We start from the raw sequence: 22,743 nt of genomic DNA on the forward strand, positions 1-22,743 counted from the left end.
TTCATCTTAGTACTATTTGACTCTGCCCAGGCATTTGCAATTTTAAAGCCCCATGAAGTTCTGCTCATGTATTTTACCAGTGTACCAGCACCTAAGATTAAAATAGTCTGGTTATTATAATTTGTGGGACTCCTCTGTACAGCCTAAGCCAACCTTGAGCAATAGTGGTGTTTGCATTTGTATCTTCATTTAGGCATGTTTTCACCACTCATCTTCAGTATATCCTTCTTCATTGTTTCCTCTTTGTATTGTCCAGATAATGGGGAAGAGTTGCAAAGTGGTAGTATGTGGGCAAGCATCAGTTGGGAAGACTTCAATCCTGGAACAGCTTCTGTATGGGAATCATATTGTTGGTGAGTATTGGCATTAAATGGGAAATCTTATTTCTTTGCTATTTTGCCCAGAGCATACATTTTAGGCTTTTCTGTTTCATTGGCTGCTAAGTCATGATCTGCTTAGGAATTTTTCCTTCAATAAACACAGTTGGCTGAGTAGCATAACACACTGCTAATAAACCAGGACTAACAAAGGAGATTGATGGATTTGGGCATATTAAGCCTACAAGAAACACATCATACTATGGCTTAGTGCAATGTGTGAACATTAAGTAGCTTTATTTGGTTTTGTTATTGGTATATATCAGAAGCCCTCAATTACCATGACCACAACCGAGCCCAAAATTTCTGTTGCTAATTGTTAAATGAATTTTGCCCCATTTTACATCTTTTCTTACTGCAGTTATGTGAATCACTGCAGTTGTTAAGTTAGAAACACGGTTGTTAAGTGAATTGGGCTCTCCTATTGATTTGTCAGAAGGTCGCAAAAAGTGATCATGTAACTCTGGGACACTACAACCATCATGAGCTGGTTTCCAAGCATCTGAATTTTGATCATGTGACCATAGTGGTAAATGTGAAAAACAGTCATAAGTTACTTTTTTTTGGTGCCGTTGTAACTTCGAATGGTCACTAAATGAACTGTTGTAAGTTGCAGACTACCTATATGAATTAAACCTGTTGCCTTGAGAATCATGATTACAATGTAAGTTTGCTTAAGCGTGTTCAATGTGCACTATGGCTCAATGTAATATGCAAATTCAACCAATTTATTTTTCATTCATATAGGAACAGATAAAATAATGACATTTTAAGGAAAAGGTGTTGAGGTAAAGCATGAAAAACATCATTTCAAACTAGCAAGTTATCTGCTCACAATTACTCCCATTTGTTGACATGCACATTCAATGGGAAGATAAACAGAGTATTTACTTGTTCTTGTGAATTAACCTCATCTGTTGGACTAGAAATTAATTGTAGGCCCCAAGTTTGTCCACGATGGTAAGCTAACACGGTCATGCTAACTATGGTGAGTTGAATCACTCTTACACTGTTGTCCATCACATTGTCCCCAAATCAAACTTCCTTTTCATTTGGTATATTGTGCCTCCCAGTTATATACACTTTTTCCTCCATGTTCTTGCTGAAGTTATGATAACTTAAGAACACTGAAATAATAAGTAAACATTTAGCAAATGCAGTAGGCAGAAATTATTCTAGATACCTGTTTAGATCTTTCTAGGAGCAAAATTCAAAGGTTTTTTTGGTAGAGATTCTTATATTCTGTCTGATTGATTCTCTGCAGGGTCAGAAATGATTGAAACCCAGGAAGACATTTATGTGGGTTCCATTGAAACAGACCGGAATATGCGTGAACAGGTGCGTTTCTATGACACCCGAGGCTTGAGGGATGGAGCTTCCCCATGCTTGGAGTTGCCCAAGCATTGCTTCTCTTGCACGGATGGATTTGTACTGGTTTACAGTATTGACAGCAAAGAGTCTTTCAAGAGACTGGAGATTCTCAAGAAGGAAATAGACAAAAACAAGGATAAGAAGGAGGTAGGTGGAATTCTTTTCTGAAGCTTTTCCTATTTGGGAAAATTTGCAGAACATTGGTTGATTGATTGATTGATTGGTTGGTTGGTTGGCTGATTATTTTTACAAATAACTCAAGGCAGTGAACATATCCAACACATTTTCCTTCTCCTGTTTCGCTTACAGCAATTCTGTGAGATGACTTGAGCTGAGAGAGTGTGGCTAGCCCAAGGTCACCCTGCTGGATTTCATGGCTAAGGCAGGACTAGACCTCATGGTCTTTCACTTTCTAGCCTTATGCCTTAACCATAGACTGATCTGGCTCTCAACATCCCAGATACTCATGTCATAAAAGCCTTTGGGTAGCAAAGAGTCTTGGGATGTTCTAAAGTAGATTCACATATCAACTTTCAAAAGCATAATGTTCTTTAGAAGTGGGGACCCAGCAATAAAATGTGTCTATTAAGACAAAAATGACATAATTTGTTCCAAGTTTATTTTGAGATAACCTTTATGATCTTTAGGATCTTGTTGCAACAACCCTAAAATGACAAAAATCGACTTTTCATATTGGTTTGAATCTATTTTGACATTGTTGCTTCTAATCTGTTCTTTATCTGGTAGCACAGTGTCTTGACGTCTGTATTTATGTCTTTATTCTGTCTTTGTCAGTTTTACCAGGTAGAAGGAACATGGTAAAATGAGCTAATTCTATTTTATTCTAAAGCTAGGTTAACTGAATCTTGCAAGTCTGAAAAGCGTATTTCTCCTGCCACCACCCACAGCTCAATGACTTAGGGAGGGTCCAAGGGTGGGTTCTACTTACCTTTACTACCAGTTTGCAATGGGAGCGTGCATGTGCACACAGGCGCTTTGCTCACACATACTTGCTTCTGCGCATGCACAGATCATCCATGATGATGTCCAGGTGGGTGGGTGGAGCATCCTGCCGCTTTTACTACCGGTTTGCAAGAACCGGACCAAACCGGGAGCAACCCACCACTGGGAGAGTCCTCTTGAGACTATTGCTCCGCCCACTCTGCAGATGTGGATTGCGCTTCTTATCTGACTGTTCCCTGAGCAGCTTTGATGCAGTGTAGTAGGGTGGATTCCCAAGAGGGAGGAGACCATTCCAGAGAAATAGAAGACAGGTATTTTGTGTGAGAGAAAGAGGGTGAAGACAGTCCCTCCCTAATAATTCTCAGAACATGGTAGGTGCAAATAGTAGAGTCCTCAACCTGGCAAGATTCTGCCTGTAGATGTGGAAAGAACTCAGCTGGGAAGAATCACCATTTGTCATTCTTGGACTTGGGGCCTGACATCAGCATCTCTTTGCCCAGTCTTCCAAGGTACCATTACATTTTTCATTATTTTAGAAGAAACAATTGTTACCTAATAGTTACATCTTTATTTCACAAAAATATTATATATTTAAGCTATGGAAGATGTGCTATGCTGATTCTCTTTAGAGGGGTATATCGATCAAACATCTTAATTTAATTTTCGGCCTAGAAAAGGTACAGGTAGTCCTCATTTACCAGTTTTCCTGGACAATGATTGTTCACAATTATAATAGTACTGAAGAAATAACTTTGTGACCAATTATTTATAACATTTGTAGGTCTGTAAAGCAAAGGAAAGCTGAAGTAAGTTTGTAAGCACGAATGGGGGGGGGGCAATTCTAGAAACAAGAGTTTCCACCCATCATTAGAAGCTCCTAGCCCCTGGCCCCTTTTTATCAAGCCAAAGAATTGGAAGTTAATTATCTCTCCTGTCACAAGATCTGCGTGATGTTGGTGTGTGATTGTATGGCCACATAAGTCTATCTTTGGTCAAGCTCAGCAAATAATGTGGAAATGATTTGTCATTACATTTTAATGGGATCCTTTTTCTTTCCTTTGCTTTTTGCATTCTCAGTCGAATCCACAATCCTGGGATTTTCTTGTGGTCTCCCATCCGCACATTAACTAGTTCCAACCCTACTTAGCTTTCTTAAACCCAACCAAGGTCAGCTAAATGCTACAGTTGCTGAGGATGAGTCTCTCAGAGAATGGTATAAATGGAAGGACCCTGAGGCGGACAATTTGGCTGGCAGGCACTAAGAGCAGTAAGAAGCAGGGATGGCATATTTGAAGAAGGAAAAAAAAAGCCATTTATGCCACCAGCAAGCATGCTGGGATTGTTTTTAAGTGTACTAAAGGACCCATCCTGTTGTGTTTCTAGAAGCAACCTTCAGCTGACAAATCAGTTTCTGAAGGGGAAAGAATGCTTTCCCTTGACTCAGGCATCCAAATATCCTGGGTGGCCTTGTTCCATTGCGTCATGAGCATCCTGGGGTTCGATTCACAATGGAGGAATGGAGGGTGAAAATGATGGAATTTGCAGCAATTAGTAAACTGACTACCTTGATTAGAGAAAATACATTATCTACATTTATTGTTGCCTCAAAAACCCCTTATAGATTTTTCCATGAAACAGAAAAAGCTTTGTTTCTTTTTATCTTTTCTTTTTGCTTTGTTCTTTTTTCTTTCTTTGCTTTGTATTATTTTTTCATATTTTTTTATTCTTTAATAAAATTTATGTTAAGAGCATCCTGGGATTTGGAGCTTTTTGTGCACTTGACATTGTACTAGCTAGATTTTTTTCCCCTTCTCTCTCTCTCTTCTCCAATCTTCATAGGTGACTATTGTGATTTTAGGCAACAAATGTGATTTGCAGGAACAACGCCGTGTGGACCACGATATAGCTCAACACTGGGCAAAGGCAGAGAAAGTAAAATTGTGGGAAACTTCAGTTGCTGACCGTCGGAGTCTCATTGACCCCTTTGTCTACTTAGCCAGCAAAATGACGCAGCCACAGAGCAAGTCCACCTTCCCACTCAGCCGCAAGAACAAAAGCAGTGGTTCTGTGGATGGATGAAACCCACAAGTGTTGGATCCACTATTGCTGGTAAAAATATATGCATGTAGGGCAGGGCTGGCCTTGCCACAGAGCAGAAACTAGTAGCAGATACCATATAAGGCACTTCTTTTATTCCTATCTCTATATCATTTTTTTTTTTCATCTGGTAGAAAGAACTTTCCAAATCCAAAGCAGGGGTGTACAGGTGAAACTCAAAAAATTAGAATATCGTGCAAAAGTTCATTTATTTCAGTAATGCAACTTAAAAGATGAAACTAATATATGAGATAGACTCATTACACGCAAAGCGAGATAGTTCAAGCCTTGATTTGTCGTAATTTTGATGATTGTGGCTGACAGCTCATGAAAACCCCAAATTCACAATCTCAGAAAATTAGAATATTGTGAAAAGATTCAATATTCTAGGCTCAAAGTGTCTCACTCTAATCAGCTAATTAAGCCATAACACCTGCAAAGGGTTCCTGATCCTTTAAATGGTCTCCCAGTCTGGTTCAGTAGGAATCACAATCATGGGAAAGACTGGTATCCTGACAGTTGTGCAGAAAACCATCTGTCAGTTTTGGAAGGCAAATTTCTTTTGCTTCTTAACTGCCACATATTTTAGCTGGGGAAGTTGGGAGGGGGTTGTTGGAGCGGTAGAAAGTTAGTCATAACAGCATTCCGTATTCAAGGACTTTTGTCTGTGTCTGATGTAGATTGCCTAAAGAGTTGATTGGACAATGTGATGAACTTGTGGGTGTGGGGCAGGGCTGTGAACTGTCAATTGGGTGTGGAAAACCTGGAAGCTTTCAGTTTCGGGTATTCCCAGCTGTGCCAACATGACATCTCTAATGAATTGGAACTTTGAGGAACCTCAAGCCTTAGAGCTTTATTTCGTTGGGGGTGTTCCCTGAAACCCTGACACCATCATTGACACCCTCCATAAGGAGGGAAAGCCTCAAAAGGTAATTGCAAAATAAGTTGGATGTTCCCAAAGTGCTGTATCAAAGCACATTAATAGAAAGTTATGTGGAAGGGAAAAGTGTGGAAGAAAAAGGTGCACAAGCAGCAGGGATGACTGCAGCTTGGAGAGGATTGTCAGGAAAAGGCCATTCAAAAGTGTTGGAGACTTTCACAAAGAGGGGACTGAGGCTGGAGTCAGTGCACCACACACAGATGGATCCTGGACATGGGCTTCAAATGTCGTATGCCTCTTATCAAGCCGCTCCTGAACAACAAACATCAGAAGCGTCTTACCTGGGCTAAAGAAAAAAAGAACTGGTCTGTTGCTCAGTGGTCCAAAGTCCTCTTTTCTGATGAGAGCAACTTTTGCATCTCATTTGGAAACCAAGGATCCAGAGTCTGGAGGAAGAATGGAGAGGCACACATTGCAAGATGCTTGAAGTCCAGTGTGAAGTTTCCAGTCTGTGTTGATTTGGGGAGCCATGTCATCTGCTGGTGTTGGTCCATGGGGCTTCATTAAGTCCAGGGTCAACATAGCCGTCTACCAGGAGATTTTGAAGCACTTCATGCTTCCTTCCGCAGACGAGCTTTATGGGGATGTTGACTTCATTTTCCAGCAGGACTTGACACCTGCCCACACTGCCAAAAGTATCAAAATCTGGTTCAGTGCCCATGGGATTACTGCGCTTGATTAGCCAGCAAACTCGCCTGACCTGAACCCCATAGAGAATCTATGGGGAATTCCCAAGAGAAAGATGAGAGACGTGAGACCGAACAATGCAGAAGAGCTGAAGGCTGCAATTGAAGCATCCTGGTCTTCCATAACACCTCAGCAGTGCCACAGGCTGATAGCATCCACGCCACGCCGCATTGAGGCAGTAATTGATGCAAAAGGGGCCTAAACCAAGTACTGAGTACATATGCATGCTTATACTTTTCAAAGGTCCGATATTGTTCTATGTACAATCCTTGTTTTATTGATTTCATGTAATATTCTAATTTTCTGAGATTGTGAATTTGGAGTTTTCATGAACTGTCAGCCATAATCATCAAAATTATGACAAATCAAGGTGTGAACTATCTCGCTTTGCATGTAATGCAGGGGTGAAATGCTTCCTGTTCGGACCGGATCATGCGATCCGGTAGCGATGGGGGCAGGTAGTTCGGAGAACCGATAGCAAAAATCCCTGGCCCCCCACCACCACCCATGCCTCACTGTTCCTCTTCTCTGTCCCTGAAGCTCTCAGTGGTGATATAGCTGCAAACGGCCTTAAATTACGGGACCGCCTGCTGCTACCTCATGCCTCCCACCGACCCGTACGCTCACACAGAGAGGGACTTCTCAGGGTGCCGTCCACCAAACAATGTCGGCTGGCGGCCCCCAGGGGAAGATCCTTCTCTGTGGGGGCTCCTACTCTTTGGAATGAACTTCCCCCTGGTTTACGCCAAATATCGGACCTTCGGACCTTTCGCCGCGAACTGAAAACATATTTGTTTGTTCGCACGGGGCTCTCTTAAATTGTCCAGATTTTAAATTTAAATTTTTAAAGTTTTAAATTGAGGTTTTTTAGATTTTATATATTTTAAATTTCTTGGCCAAACTGTATAATAAGTTTTTTAATTTATTTTTAAGTGTACATTGTTTATTTTTATTATGGCTGTACACCGCCCTGAGTCCTTCGGGAGAAGGGCGGTCTAGAAATCTAATAAAATAAATAAATAAATAAAATAAATAAATGACTGCCCCAGCACTTCAAAGGGCCGCACTACAGCTGATCAGTGCTGTAGGCAGCTAGTAGACTAGTGCCTCCCAAAAAAGGCAATTGGTAGACTGATGCCTCTATTTTTAAAGTAGGTAGACCAGTGCCTCTATTTTTAAAGAAGATAGACCGGTGCGCTCCCAAATTTTGTATACTTTATTATTTTTATTATTATTATTGGCCATGTCCATTCAGTCAAGCCACATCCACCAATTAAGCCACACCCACAGAACCGGTAGGGAAGATTTTTAGATTTTACCCGATGTAATGAGTCTATCTCATATATTAGTTTCACCTTTTAAGCTGCATTACTGAAATAAATGAACTTTTGCACGATAGTCTAATTTTTTGAGTTTCACCTGTAGAACTTTTTCTTCATTTTTCACTTAAAATAATATTTAAAAAAAAAATAATCAAGCAGATAGTACCTGCATATGTACAGTACCTAGTGTATTAAATAGTCAGTACACCACATTAAAGGTTTGATTTTTAACATTCTTTTGCTCATCTCATTTTTTTTTACTGTTTAAAAAACCTACATTTTAAATCTGAAAATAGCTGTTAAGGGTACTAAGTTGTATTTTTGATTTGCACTCTGAAGGGTAGCATGGTAGAAATATCCAGCGTTTCCAGAAATCTCTCTTAGGCTGTGGAAAAGGGAGGGATGAGCCATAGATATAGCAACATGAGGAAGAATAATAGTGGAATATTCCTTCAGTCAGTATTGAAGCCCTTCTGGCCAAGTTAATCCACTGTCTTCCATGTTCCTGAATTAGCAGATTCTAGAATGTTTTTTTAGAAGCTAACTGTACTTTTTTTAAGGAGACCAACTTGTGGAGAAGATGAAACATACAAATAGAAACTTGTAGGAAAGCACATTATCCACCAACAGAAATTAAGTTTGGGGATCATAGTTTTTAGTGATCTTTTATATATCATTAATTCCCTTGATCTGGATTTGATTTTGATTGTTTTGTGAATGTTTCTTCCAAACACTGTAACCTTGTGTTCCTGATCTGGATAATGGATGTAACAATTCATCTAGCTGATATCATGATCAAATGGATTCAACTCAGAGTAAGGCTGTTATCTCTTGATGCATTGAAAAATGATTCCTATGTTAGTTGCTTATGAACTCTTGAAGTGCAGATTAAAAACAGATTCTACACTGCTCTGAATTGTTTGTATAATATCAACTTTTATTGAATACAATACAGAACACAGTGTCCCAGTCAGAATAGATGACACCAATAAATTAAAAAATGTATTTTAGCTTTCCAACATCAATGTGAATATAATTATTTTTCCAGTTTTTCCAATGTAGATTAGGGAGAGAGGATTGGGAAGATAATTTAAACAGAAAGATTTAAATTGGACAAAAATGGCATTGTAATTAGTTTAATAAGAAAGTTATGGTTATAGGCAAAATATTTGTTGTTGAAAAATTCAAAGATAATTATTTTCCATTTAAGGTCTTTGTGAAAGAAAATAAACCTTTAAAAAAATCTTACGTATTTGCAAAAGGAATATTAAAAAAATGTCTATTAATCTATAAATGCCACAATGTCAGCAAATACAACTCATTGTTGGAATAAGAATAAAAATTGTGTTACAGTGCAATACAGGTAGTCCTGAACTTATAACCACAATTGAGCCCAAAACTGATGTTGCTAAGCAATAGTTAGGGAGTTTTGCCCCATTTTATAACCTTTCTTGCTGTAGTCATTAAGTGAATCACTGCAGTTAACTTAGTAACACATTTAAGTGCATCTGACTTCCCCACTGACTTTATTAGAAGATCGCAAAAGGTGATCACATGACCCCAGGACATTGCAACCCTTATAAATACGTGTGAAGGTAACCAAATTCTGATCATGTGACTGGGAATGGGATGCTGCAGTAGTGGTAAATGTGAAAAATGGTCATAAATCCCTTTTCTCAGTGCTTTCAATCAATCATTAAATCAATGGTTATACATTGAGGACTACCTGTACTATATTCTGAAGTAATGCCCATCATACTCATGTGACTTACCTCGTTGTAGCTAAACCATAGAAAAACCATGAGAACAAATTAATTTGCATAAAGAGACATTGCAGAAGGAAATAAATGGGCAGTGGGAGATACTTGATCTTCCTGTTTATTATCAGTTTTCTTTCATAACATTTTAGTTTTGTTTCTGATTGAGGAGCCAGACTGGGAAAAATGTGTTTGTGTGTAGAGGGGAAATAATTAAGAGCCAAATAAAGAACTAACATGTCCTTCCCTTCCAGCTACCATTTCTCACTTGCAAACACATGCTGCAATTAAAAAAAGTTGGCTGAAGTAACATGTCGTTTGTCTGTATGCCAAGCTAGTTTATGGAAAGCTCAGCTGGCGTGCATTTGTGTGGGCACATAGCAAGAATACCTCTGTATGCTTATCTGCTCTTGGTGCCTCTAGAAGGTCAAAGATGGCATGTAGGGATCTGGTGTTCTATTCTGTAAGAGGTATAATGATTATCAATTGCAAACTTAAGCAAAGACCACAAAGAGATCATCAAGGACTCTGGAAAATACAGATCTGAGCTTATGGAGACTAAGCGTAGCAAACTGATGAGACCAGACATTGACCAGTGGACTGGCCCGCAATGTATTCCTCTGATAAGAATAAGTCAAGATATCCATTGTTTTTTAACAATACAGATCTAAAAAGAACTCCAAACTGCCTTAGCTCCAAGGCCTGGGTTCAATAGATTAAGTTCTTTGTATGGTAAAATAACTTTGGGTTATGTGGGACTGTTTTTGGAGTGTTCTTCCTCGATATTCATGTACATGTTTAAATAGAGTGCAGTGCATCCAAAAGCTATCCTAAACAAGGCTACTAGAAATAAATGGGAACTGTCAATTTATTCTATAGTTTTCGTTCATTGCAAAGAGATTATATAGAATTTCTACTGCACTGATGAATCATTTCTTTCCCATTGACTCTTAACTGTGAGGAAATGCAACATCCTGAAGAGAATTCAGAGGAAAATTGTCTTTGTCTATATACTGTGCCTTTGTACTTTTGGCTATATAGCTGAACCTATATATATTGTAATCTATGGCTGTATTTTTTGTTGCGGTAAGCCAAAGTCTGGTTTGGATTGCATGTGTTGTTCAAATACAACAAAATGTATTACATACAATAAAGCATGCCTCAGCTGGACGTGTCTGTAAGTGGCTCATAATAAAGATCTATCCCCCTCAACACAAGAAAAGTCATTAACAGATTAAACTGGGATGAAAAGGATCTTAGTGGAGAATCCCTCATTATGGCTATTTTTCAACAGCCAGAGAGATTTTATTTTATGAAGGTACAATTTTAATGGTGTAACCAAAGAATAGTTTCATTTATCTCATCTAAGATTCGTGCAGACCTGCATCGCTACAGTATTCTTTTAGTCACGTATTGGTTCAAAAGCCTTGTGTACATTTTATTAAGATTCTTCTCTTGGACCTTTTGTGACAGGTGCCAGTTCTGAAATTGTTATTGATCAAATTTGTACAGTGCTGTAATCATGTAATAGACTTCCAATAGTAATAATGGATTCACTATATTAGCTGCTGAAGACAGTGAAAAGTTTCCAAGGCATTTAAACCTGCAGACCAATGCTACTGCAGATATATCCCATCATCCACTACCATGTCAAGAGAACTGACAGCTGTTTTCTCTTATTAAAATGTGTATGTCCTTTCCTCCAGTAGTTCAAAGTAGTTTATGGACCACCCTTCCCTAATTTTCCCTAAAACAGTGGCCTTTTGGGCTGAAAGTGATTGGCCCAAACTCCCTCAGTGAACTCCCATGGTCGAAAATGGACTTGAATCTAGCACATGTTGATCTTTAGCCCAACAATTTGAATTTATCAATCAAGCAACACAGGAGATCAAGTAAATTTGATTATCAAAATATTTTTACTTTTATTTCAACATTTTTATAATATATATGTGTGTGTGTATATGTGTGTGTGTATATATATATATATATATATATTTATATGGTACATCAAAAATATACATTGAATCATCAGCGGGCAGAGGAAAAACAATATACTGGCCATGTCCCTAAGGTCATTTGAATGTCTTTTCACCTTAAATAAAAGTTTAAATGTTGCGCATCACTTTTTTAAAAAATTGGTTGGGAGTAGGGGGCACACACACTACTAAGAGATATGGCCTAGGTGCCCTACCCACTACCTGGAGTATATTATACTCTATGCTAAATATGAAGGCATTAATGCTTTGGATTCAGAGGGATAGGGCTATAAAAGAAAGCATCCACATTGCGCTCCTAAAGCAGCTTCTTGCTATAGTACTATTATCAGAAGAAATGGCTTCTAGGGGTTAAAGTGCCAAATATATCGAAAACCCTAGCGCCAGTACAGGATTGAGGGCCAGCTGCATTTAGACCAAGGGTTTGCTGGAAAATCTATACCAATGGAAAGACAATGAAACTACAAGCAGCATCACTAGGGTTCAAGGTGCACTGGTGCTTTTATGACCTATTTTCCAAATCTGCCACCCAGAACAGTGAAACACACCAGTGAAGAGGGGATACAGAAGAAAAATGAGAAAAGTGATGAAGGTCTTCCAACTGGACAAGAAGCAAGCACATTCAGAGACGAGGTGAGATAAAGCTAGAATTATAAAGAAGAGAAGAAGGACAGATTTGGGTGGTAGAATCAAGAGCAGATTTCTGGCTTATCAGAATTTTATCTAGAATGCCTTAACTTACATGTGCTGGATATTTTGTAAGATGTCTATTAACAGAGGTGTACTTCTCTTCTGCTATTTTGGAACTTAGCCTTACAAGTTGCCTGTTCTCAGCAATGCAGATTTTTCTCGTTTGACAAAAGGCAGGCATCTTACTTCTTTGATCCTATTTTCTCTCTGTAGACCTGATAAGGAATTCTTTGAAAATCAAATGTTCAAGAGCAACCTGCTACAATAAATGATACAGTCATAAGAAGCCAGAGTTCACTCCGTGTTTTGTGTACTTGTATCCTATCATGTGTATCCTATAATGTGTGTTTGTGTACATATACTGCTCTTGTATATTCATTTCCACAACCTCAGTGTGCACACTTCCAATGAGGTGTATGAAACAACCCCATGTAGTCTATTAAAAGACAGTCTAGTTCATATATCTGGAAAAAGAATCAAAACAATGCACTACTGCATGGGAGGAAAGCACAGTGGTAGGTCAAATATTTCAACACAACAGGATGAGGAGTTTCAGAAAAGGGAGATACACAGCTAACAGAATTTTCCTACGAGTTCTCTGAATGTGAAAGGAAATAGGGGATCACAGTGAAAGGCCAGAGGATTTCTCAAATCAGCCAGCAAGAAAGATGGCATTCAGATAAATGGAAAATTTCCTGTAAGTTAGTTGAAGATGTATATAAAGGTCATTACAAGGAGCCTGGAACTTTACAGTAATTTAATATTCAAGTAGCATATCCAGGCCACTAAAAGGTAATGCAGAATCCTGCAGATAGCATTCAGGGTCACTATAAGAGAATCTTTTTGTGAAACATCCCAAAGAAAGCAACACAACTAAAGCAGAAGCCTGCTTTCAGACCGTCTTGGATTTTGAAAACAACATAATCCATCAGTCAAACTAGATCTCCAGAGTGGAGAAAAGTTAAGACTTCTTCCAAGGAATATTGTAGGGTGAAGCTGGCTTTATTTATTTTATTTATTTATTTTTGCATAATGGCTTGTTTTGGTAAACAAAAATAGGAGTCATGCAATTTATCAAGCTGCCCGTAAATAACTATATATATGTATATGGCAAAAATAGAAAATGAGACTATTTTATATTCATTGCAAATGGCTATGCTCCAAACATCGGTGATAATGCCACAAAAATATAGTACTGCATTCACATCCATAAAACTGGAGCATTTGATGAATCATTGAGTAAAGTACTTCTGCAACTTATTAATATGCCAAACAAAATATTAGCCTATCACAATCCTTTACACTGTCTGTAGGTAGATTATTCCAGTTATGATTTGGTATTATTTCTTTCAATATAATCTGTCAGTACTTGTCTTCTGTTAACTTTTTTTCCACCCTGTAATCAAACCACACATCTTTTCTTCTTCTTCCTGACCCCATTTCATTCTTTTATTAAAGGCCTTTTGCGTACTGAACCGCATTCCTATAATCTTTTTGTAACATTCAGTTCATTCCAGTCTACTCACTACAAATCTACAGTCCCAATGTTTTGGAATCTGTAGCACAAAACGTGCACTAGCTAGACTTATTGTTGTTTCAGAGCAAGGAGTGCCTCTAAATTCTGCTCAGAATTGCTAGAGTTAACTGGGGCTCATCTCTAGAATCACAATGCGATTAGTGCTGGAAAACAAGACAGCCACATTCCAAAGATGCATATCAATAACTTACTAAATGAAGAAATGCAACATTCTAACTTATTAAGGGTCTGAGTTCCTCCCCCACCCAATCAATTTTATTTCTCTCTCTTTAGTCTATTTGTAGTGCTTTGGCTATCTGAGAAGTTCAGCAGGGAAGGAAAACCAACTTTTTCCTAATTTACAAGTTTCCTTTTTGATCACCTGAATGCGATTCTTACTTAGCACAAGCAAGTAGCTGCTGCAATTATTTACATATTTATATTGAGTATATAACACTGAAGTTTTCTTTATTTTTTTTAACGAACATACATTCCCCCAGAAAGTCAAATAGCTCTTACTTTATTGGCTTTTAAGAAGACCATTAAAATTTGGCTGATTAGCAGGCCTTTGCAGATGGGGTACTGTAAGATCCTTAAGTTTTTTTAATTACTATAATAAATACACCTAGTATTTATGTACATTAATATGTTTCTGATTTTATAACTGTATTCATATGTTTGATTCTGATTTACAAATGTCAGGTATATATGCCTCTTGGATTCAATAGTAATTAAAATGACCTATAAGCCCAGTAAAATAAATATTTCCAACTGATTATACAGATAGAATAATATTAGCAGTAGCAGCTGAGATAGTAACCTAGTCACAATGCATTTCATGCAGAACAAGACAAATATTTTCTGTTATAAGGTCATCTCTAATATTGCTACAGACTCTTATTAGCTAAATATGCATAAATTTGTATAGATGATACACAAGATACAAGAATTAGCGGGAAGCACATTGTTTTTCCAATCATTTTTTAAAATCTGCCCAATTGAATAAGGCACTTTAAAAAAGAATTATACATTTTCTATTCTTTTAATTACTTGCATTATGAAAATATGCCTGGTATAAAGCAGCACAGAGACTTGAGGGAAATTGAAGCAGACTAACATTAAACAACGGAGAACATTTGCAAGAACCCTGAAATGAATCTATCATAAGCATTATAGTCCTCTATACTTGGTTTGATTCAATTTTCTGATTCAACCATAGATTTCCTTGCAAATTCCTATAATGTTTAATCTACCACATCCACTTTTCCTGATGTAATTTAAGCCAGCATTTGTCAAGGCTGTAATCCTAAACAAAAATTACGGAATCTGAAGCTGCACTGAACTTAATATAACATGAATCTTGGAAAGCATGCACAGGATTGTGCTGTAAATCTTACTAGAACCTGAAAAAGATAGAACTAGCTAACTATGGCAATAGTTTTCCATTTGAAGATCTGGCTAAATCAAAAGAACCACTCCCAATATTTTCAGATACTTTCAGGATTATTGGGGAGTCATCTGGGCAGCTGTTGTGGAATCCTGAGATGCTGAGATTAAAAGCAAAAGAAAGATTCTATTTCATGCTTGAGAAAAGCCAAGGGAGAGAAATGTTAAGTGGATGATGATTAGACAATGACATCTGGTAAACCTTGTGTTCTCTATAGCTGTTCCTATTCCCATTTCTGCCTCTTTTTTCCTCTTGTCAAATATTATTTGCCAAGTGTTGTTTTTCTATCACCAGCCTACTTGCAGAAAACTGCTGGAATTATACAGTAACATAACCATGTCCCCCGAAATGAAACTGCCACCATATTTGCAAAACCTATATTGAAATGAGCAAGCTAAACAAATTAGTGCAATCTAGCAAAATTTCCTTCAGCTACAAACTGAGTGTTTCAGATTGGAAAGTACAGCGCTTAGGAAGTAGCTTTAAGAGCAGCTGGAACAGAGGTTTGGTGAATATACAGCAATTTTATGTGGGTGTTAGTTAAATTCTGAGTGGGTTTGCATGTTTTCCTCCAGAACGTAACTGCCTTAGGAAACAGTTACTGTTCAATACAAAATCACCAAAAAGCATAAATAGTTTTATGACAATTTTCTACAGATAAAGAAAGCAATCACTTTTAAAGAATGAATCCAACTTTGCAAGAAAAGATATACATTATATTAAGCTGAATCTTTGGACATTAGACCATCTTGCACTTTCCCTCATGAATCTATCAGAATTTCTCTCCCTGAAATATCACATATTTGTTTCACCCTTTGCTCTCCTCATTCTTATAGACATACTTGCAAAGCTGACTTGCAAGTTGTATGCTTTGATGAGATCATGGGTTCATTGAGATCATTGTTATTCAGACAACAACCATTTTTACTCCTACAAGTAGTTATTATTCCGCACTCACACTTGGGAAAGTATTTGCCTTAAACACAGTATTGATGGTTTCAAGTGCACCTCCCATAACTATAAATGTTAAATCAAAAACAAATATTTTTGTGTCTATTGTCACATAATTTAAAGTAACTAGGCTGCATTGCAAATAGACTGACAGACAATCTTCTTGTTCTCGGACAGACCTCTTCAACTCTGTAATCCTGGCACTAAAAATCTCCCACTTTTTAGGCAGTTAGTAGTACACTGCTTCTCATGGCAATACCTATGTTTCAGCAGGCTAAACCAATTGGCACATTTCCATAGCTAATAAATAGAAAGGGATGTTAGTATTCTACAATGAAAAGGAATTTTTCATAACGGCAAGATCACTGTGACAGCAATGCCTTTGTTTTTTATGTATAGATTTTGGCCACAGATCTCATCCTTGTCTTTTGGATACAAAACAACCATAACACAGGCCTGGAAACCAAATAACAATCATTCCATTAGTATTTTGCATAGATTGGAATGCTTCATCACTTAGTTGTGGCCATCAATAATTGCTTGTTTTATTTCAGCTCTTTTCAATAATACTCTCTGGCCACTGGTTAGCTTTGTATTTAGGATGTACTTCAGTTGACAGGTTTATAAGATTTGTACTTACTGAAATATTGGATCAAAGTGGGGGGGGGACTTAGCTTCACATGATGTCTTGCTAAAGTGATTAGAGACATGATATAATAGAATTGGCACTGAGGAACCTCAATAATTGTCAGACTATATACCTCTGGAAAGTTTATAAGACTGGTGTGATAATCATGGTCTTTTTGAGTTTGCTTTAAGGCTGATTTTAAGGAACTGAGGGTTCCAAAGGAAAAAAGTAAACAGAATCCTGAAAAGCAATCTAGAGTATTTAACATTTGGTGCAATTAGCTTAAACATGCCTTCCCAACAAGATGCTCCCCAGATAGGTCAGGACTTAAAACTATTTTCATCCAGCATACAGTTTGGCTTAATACATCTGAAAAGAGCCAGTTAGAGAAGACTTGCTTATACAAATATCTAGAACTACAGGAACGAGGAAAGATCTAAATTAATGGCAGAAGTGATAAAGCGTGGCAACAAGAAGTGGGTAGGAACCTCATGACCTTGAATCTGATATTCTGTTGGATCTGCCAGTTACTTCTCGACAAAGTTTGCTCATACTGTTAGCTCAAAATGGCTTGAGCCACCTAATCTTTCATATTTGGTTGTATAATATATATTTTTTAACTGCTCTCCTTTTCCTGTATTTATTCTGTTGCTTCTGTGGCCACATATCAGCACACAGTAAAGTGATAGTCTGAAATGTTCTGCCAAGTAACAGGGAACATTCATTCCAGGATGACACAACCAACCAGCTACTAAACAAGTAGTTAAATACCCTCCTGCATTTGGTAAATCATCACCTGTTGTTATAGTTCAAACCTCTTAGTTGAGGTCTCTCACATAAGATAAAATTCCCTGCTTTTCTTTCCTGGAGTAGCAAAAGTGTTCTGCCAAATCTCTCCAAATAACCTTTCTCTCTTTTCAAATATCAAGATTGATCTGCACAAGTGAGCACTGTAATGATAAATTCAGCCCATTACTATAGGCACCAACTCCTCCTAAAATGAGCCAAATCTAAAGAACTGCCCTCGAAAAAATTCCCTTATTTCTCGTAAGATTATTTTCTGTTATAATCTTAATAATTTTAAGATTGTTACAGCTGCAAGCAAAACTGAAGAAAGCTTCAACCAATAGATTTTAGTTCATGCTTTGTATTTGACTGATATCCATAACTTAGGCAAGTGAAAAAATACACTCCTATATCCAATAACTAATAATATTGGAAGATTCTCCATGGCTTGCTTCATTTGTTGAAGGGAATGGCTGTTGTGTATACATCTTATCCAACTTTCAGTCTTGTGGAATTTGGTTTGTGACAGCAACATCCTATGCATTGCAATGGGAAATAGGGCAGCAATCTCTGACCCACTACTAGAGTCCTAGATATTTATGAACTAGGTACTTTTTTTTTCAGTCAACCAAAAAGTTGCAGAAAACTGCAGCATACAATATTATCTGAGAGTAAGCAATATTAGCTCATTTGCACAAAATTGCAATATGCATATTTGTAATAAATTCAGTAAATTCAAAAGCATTATATTGGAACTAATGTTTAGTAACATATTTCTAATAGAGTAACTTTTTATGTTTTGGATTTTGCTTCTAAAATATGAAATCCAGGTGTCCTCAAACTGGAACTCTACTACTTTGACATTCCTGACATTAATCTTTCTATGAATGACATCACCATCGAAATCCTGGCTCCAGTCTTTCTTCTTCATTCAGTAGGTTTAAGTAGATCCCAGCAGTGGTTTATTCCTTTGGACTACCATGAATATGATAACAGAAATTGGGAAATAAGTAGTTTCAAACCTACTTATTCAAGGACACATGGCAGTTATGTATGAACCCTACTGTGCATTTTCTACAGGGTTCCATAGTCTTACCACTCCTTCAGCTTAGGCAATACACACCATAATATCTATAAAGATGGCCTCCAGACAATCTTCCTCACCAGGTACCTTTTGGTTATGTTGAAACTACAAGAATTCTCAGGTTGGCTCAAAATTCTGGGTCTTGTCAATACAGCTGAAAGGACACCCATCTGGGAAAGGCTGACTTAAGATCTGAAATAATTCTATTTCTATACCCTTCTTTGTTTAAATCCCATTCTTATTCCATATATAAGCAAAAAAACCCTTCAACGTACAGTTTTCTACCTACATCACAGTACTTTTCTTATTTTCTCTCTCTTGGGAGAATATCTTAAACAGATATTCTCTTCTCCTTTCTCTCCTTCAATTCAAAAACCTATTTCAGTTCCTTTATGAGACATAGGGATGTCTTAGTAACTTACAAGGAGAACAATACATATTTATCAATCAGTATTTTCCTTAAATCTGTAATTGTGGGAAGGGGAATGTAAATTGAATTAGGAACTGCAAATCTGATTTTCATAAACATGCATTTTGGAAAAGAAGCCTCTTTGGAATTCCAATTACATAGATTCCTAATTAATAGAATTCTGTTTTAAAATGACAGATACTTTTAAGTTCACAGATATTTTGAATGCATACTTTTGACTTTACCACATAACCATCTGGATAAGTGAGATTGTGCTTCTAGGTATACTACTAGTTAGAAAAATTGGTGCATTGTGGGAGAATCAGACAATAGGAAAGTTATTTCCAAGTATAACTAGTTAATGACACAAGTGGAAATCTCAAACAAACAAACAAACAAAAGAAGTTCCACTTCAAACAGTTCAAAGATTCGGCTTTTCCTTTGTTCAGAATACAGCCCTGTAAAGTTACCCACCCTCCCCAATTTTCTTTGTACAGCTATGGTCTACAATTCCCCACCCAAACAACCTTTGGGGTTTCTCTAGTAAGGGGCAAAAACAATGGGCCCTGTAGCTGCTCGCACAGGGCCTGGGGGAGATCGAAAAAGCGCTGGTCCAAAGATGGGTGCTTGGAAGAGGGTAGCAGCAGCTGGTCGGAGAGTTAATGGGCTGGGCAAAGTACACACAGTGGCGGGTGCCAGGGGACTTGGCAGGAACCGGGCAGCCAAGGTCTTCGTAAGATGCTTCTGCAGAGCCACTTTGGACTGTGAAGAGTGAGAATGAGGGACAGGGAAGAAGCACAAAGAGATACACATGGCACATGAGCAAAGCAGCATCAAAAGACAAGGGGAACATAGAGAAGATTTGCTTTAATATTGCAGTAAATAATTTAAACCAGGGGCTTCAGGAACAAAATCTATTTGACAGCCTGATTCAGCTCTGAAGTAGATGAATTAATAGTACTTTGAGAATACTATAAACGCAAATACTTTAAATAAGAATGGCCGGTATGAAGCCTTCCAAATGTTGCTCGGTAAATTTCAACAATACAATGAATGGTGAGGGATGCTGTGAATTATATTTTCATATCATCTGGAGAACCATATATTCTCTATCCCTGGCTGACAGCAGTACCGTTTTGTTACTTTATTGTTACAAAATTTCTTTTACTTTCGGAGTAGGATGAAGTTTAAAAGAATATAGCAAGTTGCCCTATTGAATCAGCTCAAATATCCATCTATTGCCCGCAGCGAAGAGGCCCAAGAGTAGTGGTGTTGATGTATATTTATGTGTGCACATATATGTGCAGGAAACTAAGGCTGTGGTATAACTAGATAAGCGAACAGCTTCCTCCACCCCCAGCTGTAGCTTTCCTTATCCTTTAAAGTCGTTTTTCCTGTTAAGAATATAAAGCCCCTCCGTTTTTTAAAAAAAGGGGGGGTGTATTATAAGGCAAGTCCACCTCTTGTTGGTGCTCAACAGCTCCTGGACGGTTTTTCATATATACCTAAACCGTGGTAGATCTATCCATGTATTTGCCCAGTACTTACGTTACAGCTACTGTAACAGTCCTGCTACAATTACTTCTGCTAAATTAATTATGCACTACAAAAAGATGCATAAAGAGAAAAGGGAATACTGGGAGTTGTAACCTCTTGATCTGATCTGTTCCGCTGATCTTTCTTGTTTCCTCTCATGCAAGCAGTTGTCTCTCACTCTAGTTTCCAAATGTTGCTGAGAGCAGCACTGTCTGCAATTTTGTGTAGGATGAGACAGTTTAATGTTCAAACACAATTCTCCACTGAGTGGGTGACTGGATTTTGAAGAATAATTAAGACACCAGGGGAAATTCCTTATTGTCCCCCACATTTTCCATACACCACAGAGTTACCTGGCACCTTCTGTGACAAATACCTTGAGAATACTCACTGCCAGGGCAGTATTCTTCTGCAGTTTGCTGTACGGGCTGTATTTGGGTTTTGGTGGCTTCCCTGCAAGCCTGTCTTTGTGACGTCTACTGCTCATATGCTGTAGATGAAAAAACAAAAGCTCCCACCATTATCAATGTATAAGAGCACCTTGATATCCTTTTGTTACCTTTAGTAAACTTTCTAATGACAGTTCTTTAGACTATTCTGTGTTTTCTATTTGATGAAGGAACTAGAAGACGTGTCTTCAATTATGCTGAAATATTTGTTCTGCTTCAGTCTGGATCAACATGATCAATATGACAAGCTTTTTGATATCACTTTGACCTCAAGTCTCTAGTATTTTTGACCATTTGCTCTGACACTTTTGTCTCCTGATAGATACCACTCTGTCTTTGTGGTGAGAACTGGGTATGTATCTGTCTTTGAATCTTTTTGTTAATAAGATAAATGCAGAGCAGGATAATTAACTATTAATTATAATTATATATATATATATAAATATATAAATTCATTCATATATTTATTCGTATATTGAATAGAGCATATTCAAAATACTCTATTTAAATTTAAAGTGAATCACATTCTAATATCTACCTATTTTGTACTTCCTTTCTTTTCTGTTTATCTAGACATTATTTGCCTATATCTTGCTGGAAGCAAATATTGGAATTTTAAAATAATTGTGCAGAGATCAAAAACTGAATAAAAGTAAAACAAATCAGTTAACTGTTTGAATTTTAATGATATCTGTATTCCTTATATTGTTTATTACTACTAAGACAAAACTTTAAAGAAGGAAAGCACAAAATAAGAGGCTAGCAGAAAGTGATTTATTGCTACATTTTCTTGCTTATGGCAAAAAAATTCAAAATGGCACCCCGGATGTCAATTTCTAGAGTGCATTCTTTCCTAATCTGAGTGGCTGAAATGAAAACTAACTGGGATATTTGAAATATTCTTATATCAGCTTGGCCTGCACAAATGTTGAGGATTGCCCGAGAGGTTCTCCTGCCTTTGTTATCAGCATTTGTGCAGTATTTATCTTTAAAAAAGAAACTTCTCAGCTGTATTCAGCCTTTTGAATGGTCTCTAGCCCTTTTCTATGATGTTTCCTTACTCAATCAAATGTTTCCTCTTCAAATATTTTCCTGTTCTACAAAGGTGCAAATGCTCCCCTCTAACAGTATGCTTTCTGTTCTTGCTGATTATTTTGAAATTCTGTTCTTGTGCTGCTACTTTTTAAAAAGTGTCTGAAGAGTTAAGTTGCTATTTATTCGGTATGTGTGTATGAAGTTGTAGTTACTAGAGATGCTACTAATACAGTAAAAGCTCCCCACTGGGGGAGGGGTGTCTATTATTCCTCAATGGTGATTAAATTGCAAATTACATCATTTATGGTGATTTGTGTCATTATGTCATTATGCAAACGACACACTTTGACGTGAATGACATTATTTGGTAATGATGTTATTACACAAATGACGTAAATAAATGCAAATGATGTAATTTCCACTATTAGTATATTCAGATCATTATGCAAATAAGGTAAATCAACATGATGGCATGAAATTAATGTAAATGTAATGTAAATGTAACATTTAGCGTGGACTGCTTTGGACTGAAAAGATTTGTCTGTTATTTCAGGAAGTTGTTCAGACAGAAATCTTGCCCAATTACATCTGATGTCCATTAAATGGGGTCAGTGGAATAAAGGGTTCTCGGTATTGTTGTTTTTGTTCTTGGTATGCTGCTGCTTTTTAGCCTTCTCGTTACTTTTACTCAAGTTGCACAAAGT

At 37.4% G+C, this 22,743-nt stretch overlaps 2 protein-coding genes and 1 long non-coding RNA gene across 9 annotated transcripts in view; 2 read left to right on the forward strand and 1 right to left on the reverse strand.

Moving 5' to 3' along the window:
* Positions 1-22,743, forward strand: part of NKIRAS2 (NFKB inhibitor interacting Ras like 2) — a 113,902-nt gene that overhangs the window by 8,235 nt on the left and 82,924 nt on the right. For 4 of the 7 annotated variants that reach the window (XM_058182934.1, XM_058182931.1, XM_058182933.1 and 1 more), the window contains exons 2-4: positions 257-353; positions 1,642-1,895; positions 21,327-21,356. In XM_058182934.1, coding sequence (XP_058038917.1) covers positions 260-353; positions 1,642-1,895; positions 21,327-21,356 — 378 coding nt within the window. In that variant the 5' untranslated portion in view covers positions 257-259. The other 3 variants (XR_009155064.1, XM_058182935.1, XM_058182930.1) reach the window with 3 other exon arrangements.
* On the forward strand, positions 5,054-12,484 carry LOC131198366 (uncharacterized). The gene is made up of 2 exons (XR_009155065.1): positions 5,054-11,406; positions 12,042-12,484. It is a non-coding gene; the product is annotated as an uncharacterized LOC131198366 (long non-coding RNA).
* Positions 15,538-22,743, reverse strand: part of ZNF385C (zinc finger protein 385C) — a 241,667-nt gene continuing 234,461 nt past the window's right edge. Inside the window, exons 8-9 of the mRNA XM_058182925.1 lie at positions 20,932-21,045; positions 15,538-19,781 (exon numbers count right to left, since the gene is read on the reverse strand). Coding sequence (XP_058038908.1) covers positions 19,560-19,781; positions 20,932-21,045 — 336 coding nt within the window. The 3' untranslated portion in view covers positions 15,538-19,559. The remainder of the gene's footprint in view (positions 19,782-20,931; positions 21,046-22,743) is intronic.

This window comes from Ahaetulla prasina, chromosome 4, assembly GCF_028640845.1.
Source record: "Ahaetulla prasina isolate Xishuangbanna chromosome 4, ASM2864084v1, whole genome shotgun sequence".
Taxonomy (NCBI): domain Eukaryota; kingdom Metazoa; phylum Chordata; class Lepidosauria; order Squamata; family Colubridae; genus Ahaetulla; species Ahaetulla prasina.